The sequence below is a fragment of the Gymnoscopelus microlampas genome, assembly GCF_963454915.1.
Source record: "Gymnoscopelus microlampas genome assembly, chromosome: 10".
Classification (NCBI taxonomy): domain Eukaryota; kingdom Metazoa; phylum Chordata; class Actinopteri; order Myctophiformes; family Myctophidae; genus Gymnoscopelus; species Gymnoscopelus microlampas.
This window is the reverse complement of record NC_139947.1, coordinates 33,095,744-33,108,243: the sequence shown is the minus strand read 5'-3', so window position 1 is coordinate 33,108,243 and position 12,500 is coordinate 33,095,744. Positions and strand designations below refer to the sequence as shown.

At 47.0% G+C, this 12,500-nt stretch overlaps 1 protein-coding gene across 1 annotated transcript in view; it reads left to right on the top strand.

The window, feature by feature from the left end:
• The window catches only part of samd11 (sterile alpha motif domain containing 11), a gene marked incomplete at its 3' end in the record, with an annotated part of 123,834 nt that overhangs the window by 62,090 nt on the left and 49,244 nt on the right, over positions 1 to 12,500 (top strand). Inside the window, exons 8-12 of the mRNA XM_084068726.1 lie at positions 7,505 to 7,620; positions 8,315 to 8,393; positions 10,452 to 11,239; positions 11,823 to 11,956; positions 12,388 to 12,498. Coding sequence (XP_083924852.1) covers positions 7,505 to 7,620; positions 8,315 to 8,393; positions 10,452 to 11,239; positions 11,823 to 11,956; positions 12,388 to 12,498 — 1,228 coding nt within the window. The remainder of the gene's footprint in view (positions 1 to 7,504; positions 7,621 to 8,314; positions 8,394 to 10,451; positions 11,240 to 11,822; positions 11,957 to 12,387; positions 12,499 to 12,500) is intronic.

The window sequence follows — 12,500 nt, the reverse complement described above, 5'->3', positions numbered from 1 at the left end:
AGATACATCCTATATTAAAATTGCCTAATGGGTCGGCGGGCGGGCGGATAGAGTTCACTAAGACATAACCATATATAGAGTTCCCACTGCAGCTACACCCAAATATACTGTGTGTCATGCTGACTGTAACAGCATGACATCAGACTCAAACAAATCCAACCCTATCGCCAGAGAAAACGTTGTCTTTGAACATTTCTCCAGAAACGTTCAATGACAACGTTTCTGGACCACAAAAATGTTACATTTTTAGGTATGTTGCATTTCAACGTTTAGGTTTATGGTTAGGTTTAGGGGTTAAGAATAGGGTTATCATGGTCAGTATTATGCGAGTATCATGGTCAGTAGCATGTCAGTATCATGGTCAGTATTATGTCAGTATCATGGTCAGTATTATGTCAGTATTATGTCAGTATCATGGTCAGTATTATGTCAGTATCATGGTCAGTAGCATGTCAGTAACATGTCAGTATCATGGTCAGTATTATGTCAGTATCATGTCAGTATCATGGTCAGTATTATGTCAGTATCATGGTCAGTATTATGTCAGTATCATGGTCAGTAGCATGTCAGTAACATGTCAGTATCATGGTCAGTATTATGTCAGTATCATGGTCAGTATTATGTCAGTATCATGGTCAGTATCATGTCAGTATTATGTCAGTATCATGGTCAGTATCATGGTCAGTATTATGGTCAGTAATATGGTCAGTATCATGGTCAGTATCATGTCAGTATCATGGTCAATATCATGGTCAATATCATATCAGTTTTATGTCAGTATCGTGGTCAGTATCATGTGAGTATTATGTCAGTATCATGGTCAGTATCATTTCAGTATTATGTCAGTATCATGGTCAGTATCATTTCAGTATTATGTCAGTATCATGGTCAGTATCATGTCAGTATCATGGTCAGTATGATCAGTATCATGGTACAGAGATCTCCATATATGGGCACAAAAGTGACACAGACAGTTTATGTTTAGACTGAATTATTACAAAATGTATTCAAAATGTGCAGGAGAGGTATAAAACCCAATTGGATTTATACAAAGACCTCCCCTAAGAAAAAAATCACACCCAGTGTGAAGTGTGCAGTGTTATTTAGAAACAACAGTGGTCATCACAGTGATGGAAGCTCACTTTAAAAAAAAATATTTTTTTGAAGTGCGTGGTGCTATGTATAGGTTATTATTTCATCATGCGTCTCGCTAACCAATCAAAGCAAAGGGTCTGAATAGAGTCAGCCAATCACGGTACGGCGAAAAGGGTGTGAATTGAGTCGGCCAATCACAGTACAGGGAAAGACAAATTCCCAACCCCACTTATAGGAGCGGCTACACCGCTCAAAAAATAGATACAATTACATCCTGCCAAAAACCGATTCGCGCATGTGTCCCCTGGGTGCCACTGATAAGCCCATATATGGTCATATAGGTCAGATCGGCGGTGCGCCGTAGGTGTGAGGGCCGCGAAACGGCCCGAAACCTCTAGTTGAATTAAAAGTAGAGAGAACCGTGTTAGAGGATAAGAGACACAGAGAGGGACTGAGAGAGAAAAGGAGAGAACGGGAGGAAGGGGGGAAGGGGGGAAGGGGGGGTGAGTAGGGCGAGTTGGAGAAGGAAGCTCTCTCTTAGTCTCTTAGTCTCTGTGCAGCTCACCTTCCTATCGAGCCCTCGTCATTGATTATCTGTGGCCCCATTAGGGCCCATTGTTAAAAACAAATCATTAGGCTGCTCGATGTGCTCAGTGCTGGCTGCCTCCATTTGTCTACTCTTAAATGGCACTGGGCTGGGCTCGCCAAGCAAGCATCTGCAAGGCAAATACAGGGAGACGAGTGGATGGAGGGATGGATGGATGGAGGGAAGTGGAGAGAGAGGAAGTGAGAAAGAAGTGTTAAAAAAAAAGGAAGGAGTGGAAATTAAATGGAGGGGGAGGGGGGGGGTCGAACACAGAGCCGGAGAGGACACGTGAAGCAGGAAAAGAATCGAGAGAGAGAGAGAGAGAGAGAGAGAGAGAGAAAATAATGGTGGTGGTGGTGTTGGGGGAAGTGGTGGGGGTGTTAAGGGAAGAATACAGAGAGGGAGAGAGTAGTAGAAAGAGAGAGAAAAAACAGAGATGGGCGGCAGAACGGGGCTAGCGAGGAGATAGCGAGAGTGAGATGGGGTGAAAGGGGGAGAGAGTGTGAGAGAGATAGTGTGAGAGGGAGAGAAATGGAGAGTACGAGAGAGAGGGTGAGATAGGGAGAGAGTGCGAGAGGCAGAGAGAGAGTGAGATAGGGAGATAGGGAGACTGCTAGAGAGAGAGAGAGAGAGAGAGAGAGAGAGTTAGAGAGAGAGAGAGTGAGATAGGGAGCGAGGGAGAGGGAGAGAGAGAGCGGAGGGAGCCTCATCCATTTTAATGAGCTTCCTGTGTAAATGTGTTCCTGCGGAGTAGAGAGCCGAAGGCGGCCGCACCGCGCCACCTAATCCCCCCTCGCTCCCGTCATTAAGGGCAGCCCTGTCACACACACACATGCGGGCACACACACACACACACACACACACACACACACACACACACACACACACACATGCAGGCACAGACACGCACGCACACATACACACACACAAAGGCTAAAACCCACGTGGTCAGGCACACATGAAGGCAGACACGCACACACAAAGACAGACACACACTCATACATACACAGAGGCGGAGGCACACTCCCTCGTACACACATACACACACATAAAGAAGCACAGCCCCTGCACTGTGTGTGTGTGTGTGTGTGTGTGTGTGTGTGTGTGTGTGTGTGTGTGTGTGTGTGTGTGTGTGTGTGTGTGTGTGTGTGTGTGTGTGTGTGTGTGTGTGTGTGTGTGTGTGTTCTCCTCACACACACATTCCCTGGGTTGCTTCGGGACGGGGCCGCTGTCGCCACTCTGACAGGTCGTCACACACCAGTGAATTCCCCAGGAGCCCTTGGCCTAACTGCAGAGAGAGAGAGAGAGAGAGAGAGAGAGAGAGAGAGAGAGAGAGAAAGAGAGAGAGAGAGCGGGAGGGGGGGGGCAGTCAACAAGCAAAAAAAGAGCAATAATTCTTTACTGTCCATTCTTCTTCTTGTGTTTGTGATTATGATGAACCTTTCTGTGATAAATATTATTCTCTTATTGTGTGTGCTACATTGAACTGTAGGCGAACACTCTCTGAACTTTTAATTGTATGTTGGTAGCATGCTGATAAAAGTGTGTAGATAAACACGCATGTACACACACACACACACACACACACACACACACACACACACACACACACACACACACACACACACACACATACAGACAAAAAAAGATAAGCATGAGCACACGTACACACAAAGAAACAGACACACACGGCCCCTGAGCAAAGTGGTTAATGTCTGTCTCTCTCCCCAAAATTGCTTCCTATAAAAAGGAGACAAGAGAGAAACAGAGAGAGAGAGAGAGGGAAAAAAGAGAGAAAGAGAGCGTGTCTGGTTCTCCCCTCCACCTCCTCCACACCCCTCTGCTCCCTCCCTCCATCTCTTCGTCTCGCGCTCTCCTTCCCTCCCCGTGATTAGGCCTAATTATGGTGGAGCGGACGCCTGGCGGCCTCAGTCATGCAGCTTTAATTGACCGTTATTCATCTGCGGGCTAACGCTAGGCTGGGCTACGCGGCACACGGAGGGAGGGAGGGGGGATGGGATGGATGGGGGTGGTGGATGGGGGGGGGGGGGGGGTTGGCATGCTGGAGCCTAGCGTAGCCTAGCGTTGCCGTGCGGCGCAGGCTAATTGCTAGCCCCAAGGGATTAGGCCAGGTGATTACACACTGGGCGGTGTAATTACATAAGCAGCGGCTAGCGGGGGCCCCGGCTAGCGGCCTCCGGGGTCACGCGCCACAGCCCTCACCCAAGATTAATTGGAGCTGCCACCGGAGTGCGAGGCACCGCCGGAGAGAGGGAGCGGTTATACGATTAGCATTAACATTTGAGCGGCGGAGGCGATCGATGAATGGTTTTCACCTCCCCCCTAGTTCTGGCTCCGACCTCCACACACACACACACACACACACACACACGCACACACACCCACCCTGCTTGTAGGCTATGCGTGCATGCGGGCTCCAGTCCTTGCAGCTCCCCTCTGTCTGTCTCTCTCACGCTCTCTCTTCCTCTCTCTCTGCTTTCCCTCTTACCATTTAGCGTGAGGCGGGAGACATGCAGGCGCTAGCTAATGCGAACACGGTTGCAAAACAATATTTGCGGTCGCATGCGGCCAAGTGTTGGTTTTGATTTTGTTGTTCTCCCCCCCACGGTTTGTTTCCCTGGTGTGTCTTTGAGCATGTGCACGGTCGGTCGCATGCAGCCAAATTCTGATTGGTGTGATAGCAGCCGCTAGGAAGGAAAAAAAAACAGAGACGGGGAGACAAAACTGAGGTAAAAAGAAAAGAGAAATGAGAAAAGAAGTGGTTATGGTTTGGGACAACAGGGCAGACAGAGAGCATCAAGTTTTCATCACCATATTCTCTCACCAAGGCGAGGTGCAGCACAGGACTCACTCTATACACCCTCTTCCTCCAACAGCCTTTTAAGTTGTTTTTTTTACCTGCTTCTACAAATCCACCCTCTTCCCTATATAAGCCCCTGGAAAGATGGACCAATTAACAGAGATTGAGAAAATAGAAATAGAGTGAGAACAAGAGAGAAGAGGTAGAGATAGATAAACAGATATACAGGGAGGGAAGAATACAGAAAAAGAGAAGCAGAGGTGAGAGAAAAGTGGTGAGAGAGAGAGAGAGGGAGAGAGAGAGAGAGAGAGAGAGAGAGAGAGAGAGAGAGAGAGAGGGAGAGAGAGAGAAGGGGGGGGTAGATAGAGGTGAGTGGTGCTTTTCTCCACTCAGAGAGGACAAAGGGAGAAGCTGATAATGGAGAGGCCTTTTCAAAAACAGGGGTTACAGGACACTGTCTTTCCTGGCTTCAATGCGGCACAGAGAGCGAACAAGAGAGAGAGAGGGAGAGAGAGGGAGGGAGGGAGGGAGGGAGGGGGAAAAGAGGGATGAGGGGTGTTTAAAAAAAAGAGGAGAGAGGAGGGATGAGTGTTAATTAGAAGGTCCTTCAGCCCGTGGCCCTGGTCGAGATGCAGGCACCGCCCCAGCTGTCGGAGCATGACACACTGGCATTGTGCATTCAGCCCTCATTATGTGTGTGTGTGTTCGTGTGTGTGTGTGTGTGTGTGTGTGTGTGTGTGTGTGTGTGTGTGTGTGTGTGCGTGTGCGTGCGTGCGTGTAAGTTCACTTGTGTGTGTATCTCTGGGTGTGTATGGATGAGCAATTCATTGTGTGTGTTTATTTATGTGTGTGGACCCTTGTGTGTGCGCTTGAGCAATGCATTGTGTGAGTGAGTGAGTGTGTGTGTGTGTGTGTGTGTGTGTGTGTGTGTGTGTGTGTGTGTGTGTGTGTGTGTGTGTGTGTGTGTGTGTGTGTGTGTGTGTGTGTGTGTGTGTGTGTGTGTGTGTGTGTGTGGCGGCAGGGGGAGGCAAGGCTGTGGCCCAGGGTACAACCATGGCCAGCGGCGCTGGCTGCAGTGTGACAAGACTGATGAGGCACTGGGGCGACATGGGGGCCTCTGGAGCTCCACTGATAAAAATACACCGCACACAGTTGCCAGCGCATGCGTGCACTCGCACAGGATAACAGAAGCAAGCTCACACGTTACACACAGAAGTGCACAAACATACATGCACACAAGAAGCATGGACAGATTATGGACCGGGCCTGACTATCAGGGGCCCATTGGGGACCTGGGCCATGAAGCCCAATGCCTAATTTACTTAACCCATTAAGACCTGAGGCCGATTCTAAGAAGGTCTTCAAAATCTTAACAGTTTTCTGAAAAACATGTTGCTATATTATTATCAAACTTTTTCATGTGAAGGACCCCCAAAATGATACGTATTTGGCCACGGACCCCCATCTCAAAATATTTTGTTCCAGGAACCCCCAGAAGCAAAGATTTGAGTTTAAAAAAAAATGCTTTTAAAACACATTTTCACGATTGTATTTATGTATGTATGTATGTATGTATGTATGTATGTATGTATGTATGTATGTATGTATGTATGTATGTATGTATGTATGTATGTATGTATGTATGTATGTATGTATGTATGTATGTATGTATGTATGTATGTATGTATGTATCATGTTGTGGTTCAAGACCATTGTTGACCACATTTACACTCTATCTAAATTCTAAAAGGTTCACTATTTCCTGCTCAGTTATAACTTGTATGCCTGCATGGCTCAAACGATAAGTCAGGGATTTATACACTGAAGGTTGTAGGTTCAAAGCTCAGAAGGGACATAAAACTGAAACTTAAAAGATCCATCAAACTAAAACAAAAAAAGCTGGTTCAGAAATAAAAAAAAATAAAATGCCAAATGAGGGGTGATTCCCAAATTGGAAAAGCAGTCAAAAAACTAATAATGCAAAGTACAAAAAAACTCTCTTTGTGTAATATGCAAATTTCTTAAGCTCCTCCCTCTGGAGGTGTGTAATATGCAAATTTCATCAACTCCTCCCTTTGGAGGTGGGCTTGCTCCTCCCTCTCTCCTACCAGGGATAAGAGAGAGCGTGAGGAGAGAGAGGCTGCCTCGATGCTCCTTGCCTTACAAAGACCAAAAATAAAGATACTCCGTGACCAAGATTCAAACCCCCAACCTTCAGATTGTGAAACCTCACCTTTTGCGCCACCAGGCCTTTAAGGCTGAAGGGAGAGGTGGCAGGTCAAAAGATGGAAATCCACAGCAAACACCTCTCCCCCTGACAGAATGACTGAATCTACAGATAGACCCACTGATTATATGGGTTTATTATGAAACAACTGAGATGTAGGTTATCGTTTAAAACCATCTGTTTTTTACCCACTCTTTCATTGACAGCAATGTTTAGTAATGTCATTCAAATGTATATCAGTTACCGTAGTCAGTTATTAGTTTGAGAAGCCTATAGCAGTTCTAATCAACCAAGAGTATACAAGGTTTTGTTTAATCAAGTACATTTGTCACTTTGGACTGTTACATTAAACAATTAAAGTGTTCAACTAGTTTCTCAAACAATACTGTATTATGACCACAGCTCCTCTTTTGATTAGCTGGTTTGATACCAGATACCATGTATACAGGTGCTTTCTAGACCCCACACATACTACCTTGCACCTTGAATAGTATGTTTGCGTGCCCACTCAACTGCCCGTTCTTGGTAGCATGGGGCAGGGGTGGGGGGCCCCTAAAAGATAATTGGCATATATATATATATATATATATATATATATATATATATATATATATATATATATATATATATATATATGTATGTGTCATTTTGCCATTAACATGTTTAAATGTTTATTGTTTTTATTCTATTGCACCATAAGCACATTAGGCTGTTGTGGTTTCACTGATATCTACATACAACTTAATGTTTTCTTTTTTTTGGTTTGTGTCCACAGGGAGCTGTCCCACCCTCCACCTCTGCTGTCCCCTCAGAATGCCCCTCACATCGCCTTGGGGCCCCACTTACGGCCCCCTTTCCTGGGCATGCCCTCCGCTCTGTGTCAGACCCCTGGTGAGTTATCCTCAACACCAATGCTAGGTTGGTGCCATACCATTAGTCCGATGGCCCTAACCCTAACCCTTGTACCAAAGTGTCATTGGTCTGATGTCGCACATTATAACTAACCCTAACCTCACAATAAATAGTTTTTCAGACTATTGGGAGTTTTTCAGACTATTGGGACTTTGGTATAATGGGCCGTCGGACCAATGAGCAGACCCTTCTAGGTTAGGGTTACTTAGCACTTAGCTACCCATAGGAATGCACTGGCTATGCTAACCATAACAGCAGAGTTGCATCAAGGGTCTGTCTAAAAACCTAAACAGCTGAAAGTTTTAGATTAGAGGGTGACGGCACAGGGACAACATGGAAGAGAAAGCTCTAGTAGTGAGATCTGATCCTAGGCCAGACATATACAAGTCCACTGATAATGTATACATTAAATATATGTATGAATATATATTGTGATGATATAAATCACAAGGTGTTGTTGTGAGCCTGTAGATCTGCTATTTTTGGCACCATAGTACCATCGACATCGTTGTATAAATCAGACTTTAGCCACTACATACACCATTACCAGAGACCACAGCATTGTTCTTTTTTTTTAGTATTACATGAGGGAACTCATCCTAGTTTATTACTTCATATAAATGTATGGTGGTCACTGATCAATAGATGTATTTTCCTGTTGTTTCTGTCTCAGGTTATGGTTTCCTCCAGCCAGCACAGGCAGAGATCTTTGCACGGCAACAAGAGATGCTGAGGAAGCAGAACCTGGCCAGGTACGTGCGTGTGTGGCATGTTATATAAAGTATAATTACACCCTGTGATGTGTGTATGGTCCATTTTGGGAAATTGTTAAATGTATACTTTGATGAGGTAACATTCACCCCTGAAATGGTCAATGTATAAATTGATGGTTCAATATTTACTTATTCGTATTTTATAGAACTACATATCTCTGCTGTCCAGCCAGAAACTGCTAACTCCAAAACGCTCATTGTTCAGGAAACGCAAAAACAAAATATACGTTTTTCAGGAAATGAAGAAAACCTTATATTTTTAAAACAAAGCAACACTGCCTCATCAAAGTTGGTATAGTGACTTTATATATTGTCAGATACTTGCATGTGTCATTATATTATCAACACTTTAACCAAATCGCGGGTAAATCAACACTTTACCCAGCGCAAGTGGAGTTAGCAGTTTCAGACGAGCAGAAATCAAGCTGAAGTGGAGTTAGGTGTCCAAACAACGCTGCTAAGGGAGAGGTTTCTGAAGGGTACAAATTCTCAAAAGCTAACAATGGATCTCCAAGCTCAAAATGCATCACAACAACGTGTGAATTAATGCCCCGATGCTTCATGCCACTTGTTATATAGGCCTACAATAATAAACAGGACTTTAAATATTACAATAACTTCTGCAAAGAGGTAGTAGAATAGCGCGACAGAAATGCTATGAACGCCTTTTTCTTGTCACATTGCTCTCCTCATTAAACACTTAATAGATTTTAGAAATATAATTACTTGTTTTCATAACATTAGCGTCAGTGCTAAGTTTGATAAACAGGTACACTGCATAGTTTTAACAGACTACGGGGAGCTTGTTTACGTGATCCTCCTCCTCGTTCACTGCGCAACGCGCTCTACTCATGCTGTTGAAAAGCAGCGCTGTAGAGGAGAGGGGGGAGTTGTTTGTTTTTGACGGACAGTTTGAGGATCCAATGGAGTTGGGAGTTTTCGTCAGAGGCGCTTTTTAATACTTTTCATTGGTTCAAATGTTTTGATATTTTACACAGACCTAAAGGGTGTTCAATAGCCTTGATTTATGAAAAAAAAAAAAAAAACTGAAAATGGAGTTAGCTGGTCCTGGCTGGACACCGACGATATATTTTATATCTAACTATATAAATGGCGACCGACTTCCGCACCCTCGGTGGCGACACCCCACAGCTCTGTTATCGAATAAACAACGCACCGCCAGACCACATGTCGCCAACTGACTCGCCACGGCGCCCGCACTGAATTTACGCCTCGCGTAGGGGACATCTCACTGCTCACTAGACCTTTTCCACCGCGCAACATCATTAATTCTACTCACCAAATGTCGGACAAAACGGAAGGGGAGGCAGCTTCGTACCGTTTACCGTGCGCACGACCTAATCACCACAACAGCAGGCAGCCGGTGCGGGGGCTTTTTCCTTTTTTTCCAAAATTTTTTTTTGGTCACCATTTTCTCCAGGAACCATTTCTGGTGTAACGTGCGCTGGGTTGCCAGGTTTGCACAGCCAGCGCCAGAAACAAGCAACCACCTTCATGAAAAAAAAAAAAAACACCGAAATGCTCCGCAATGTTCCAGGGGTGTCCCCGCGCGTCCCAACACTCCACAGGGGGTCAGTGGACCAGCAGGGGGTCCGCGGACCCCCTGTGGACCCCCTGAAACATAACAAATATAATTTCTTCAAATTTTTTCCTTTTTCAAAAAAACTTTTCCACAGTTTTACTCACGCTGGGCCCCGTGCGCGGCTGGGGTTGAGGGGGGCGTAGCCCCCCGAAACTCTAGTATATATATATTTTACAACTCAAACTTCAACAGGTATAGGCCTACTACAACCTTTTGGCATATCTACAAGCTTTCAACCCATCGCTTTGCAACACATTTTGAGCTTGTAGATCTGCTATTTTCAGCAAAGAGATTTGGTGTAGAAGGGAAAAAGGAGGCGGCCATGTATCAACAAAGTACATAGGGTTAAGGGGTTAATGAACTAGCATCAGTGGTGTAAATATGTCGAAGCCATACTTTGTTTTGTATTTAACCCGTGTGTTCCGCCACTTCAGACTGGAGATGTCTGCGGAGCTGCTGAGACAGAAGGAGTTGGAGAGCCTCCACCATCGACAGCAGCAACAACAGCGTCTCCTGGCCTCCGACCTCCTAGGGGGTCTCCCCTCTGGCCTGCCTTCCGACCACCCGGCCCTGCGCAGCCTCCACGACATCCCAGAGGGACACCCTCTCAGAGAAGAGCTGGCCCGCCGCTCCAATGCCATGCTGGTGCTGCGCCACGGAGCCGCCACGCCCCTGCTCACACTCAGTCAGCACCACCACCACCAGCAGCAGCAGCAGGGGGCCTCCTCCACGTCCAAAGACAGCCAGGCGCAGAGCTCCACCGCTGGGCCCGACGCCGACTCCAGGAAGGGATCCCGCCGGGGCTCCGTGGCACAGCTCCGCACCGGGGACCACCAAGGAGGGAGGAGGGAGGGAGACAGGGAGGGCCAGGATGAGGAGATGCAGGACTCAGACAGCGAGGCGGAGATGGGCGAGGACAGGCAGGACAATGTGAGTGCTAAGACCAGCAACGGACCCAGGGACAGGGAGAGAGACGCCAGTAAAGAGCGCAGGAGCAAGGGAGCAGTGTGTGACAAGGAGGTTGGAGAGAGCTCAGGTCGGCTCAGTGCACCCTGTAGCTCGGCGGGAGCGGAGTCACCCATTCGCCACCTCTTCACTCCTGGGCTGGGCAAAGGCGAGGTCAAGTACCATCTGCCACCTGGGTTCATACCACCTCTACCCGCTCTCCACGCCCAAACGCTGCCCTTTGGATTCCCCTACGCTAACCCCTACTTTCACACAGGTGAGGGAACTTGCACGCGCACTCACACACTCTCTCACACACACACACACACACACACACACACACACACACACACACACACACACACACACACCGTTCAGGGCAGACATGTGAAAGCCATTAGCGTCACTCTCTCTGTGTGTCTCCAGTGTGGAGACCTTTCCCTGTTAGGGGCCCTGCCTCTGACCCTCACATGACCCCTACACACCACCACCAGCAGTATAGCCACGTGGGGAGGGAGGTTATTATTTGTTCCCTCTTACACACACACACGCACCCGTGCACGCGCGCACACGCACGCGCACGCGCACACACACACACACACACACACACACACACACACACACACACACACACACACACACACACACACACACACACACACACACACACACACACACACACACACACACAATACAAACCAATAGCTTTCATCTAAAATATCTCAAAATCCTATCCTAATTTATCCTTTTGTAACTGTGTGCACTCTGAGTACTCTGAGTAAATTAACACTCAGGATCTGACAGTGTTTTGGAGGCTGGTCCTGTTGACTCACACCGTAGCGTCTCTCTCTCTCCTTTAGGGTCCCTGGGAGGTCTTTTCATGGACGGGGAGGATTCAGCCACCGCAGCCCCGGCGGAGGACATCAGCAAGTGGAGCGTGGAGGACGTGTGCGGCTTTATAAGCAGCCTGGCCGGATGCGCTGAATACGCCCAGGTGAGGACCTAGGGAGAGGGAAGTGGAAGACAGAGAGAGAAGAGAGAGGGCAGGGCTAGGCTGACTGCAAACCTTTAGCAGATTATTGACTACGTCAGCCACACTGCCATCAAAGGGCATCTGTTGTTGCTTTTAGAAGGACATGGAAGCCCGCGCAGTTACAACACATTTTCTGTTTGCTCAGGGAAGTGAAAGTGAATGTTTGTGTGAGTTTTTCATAAATGTGTGTGCACGTGCATTGGCTGTGTGCATGTTTCCAAGTGTATTTTGTAGGCAGTGTGTAAGAGGGTGCGAGTGTATGTACTGTAAGTACATGAATGAATGCGTGTGGGTCCAGTATATGCATATTTGTGGGTTGCGCACGTGTGTAGCTAGTGTGAATGAGTGTGTGTTTGCCGGGACTGTGGCTGAAGGGACTGTGTCTCTGCCAGGTGTTCCGGGAGCAGGCCATTGATGGAGAGACCATACCCCTGCTCACTGAGGAGCATCTACTTAACAACATGGGACTAAAGCTGGGGCCTGCACTCAAGATCCGCTCACAGGT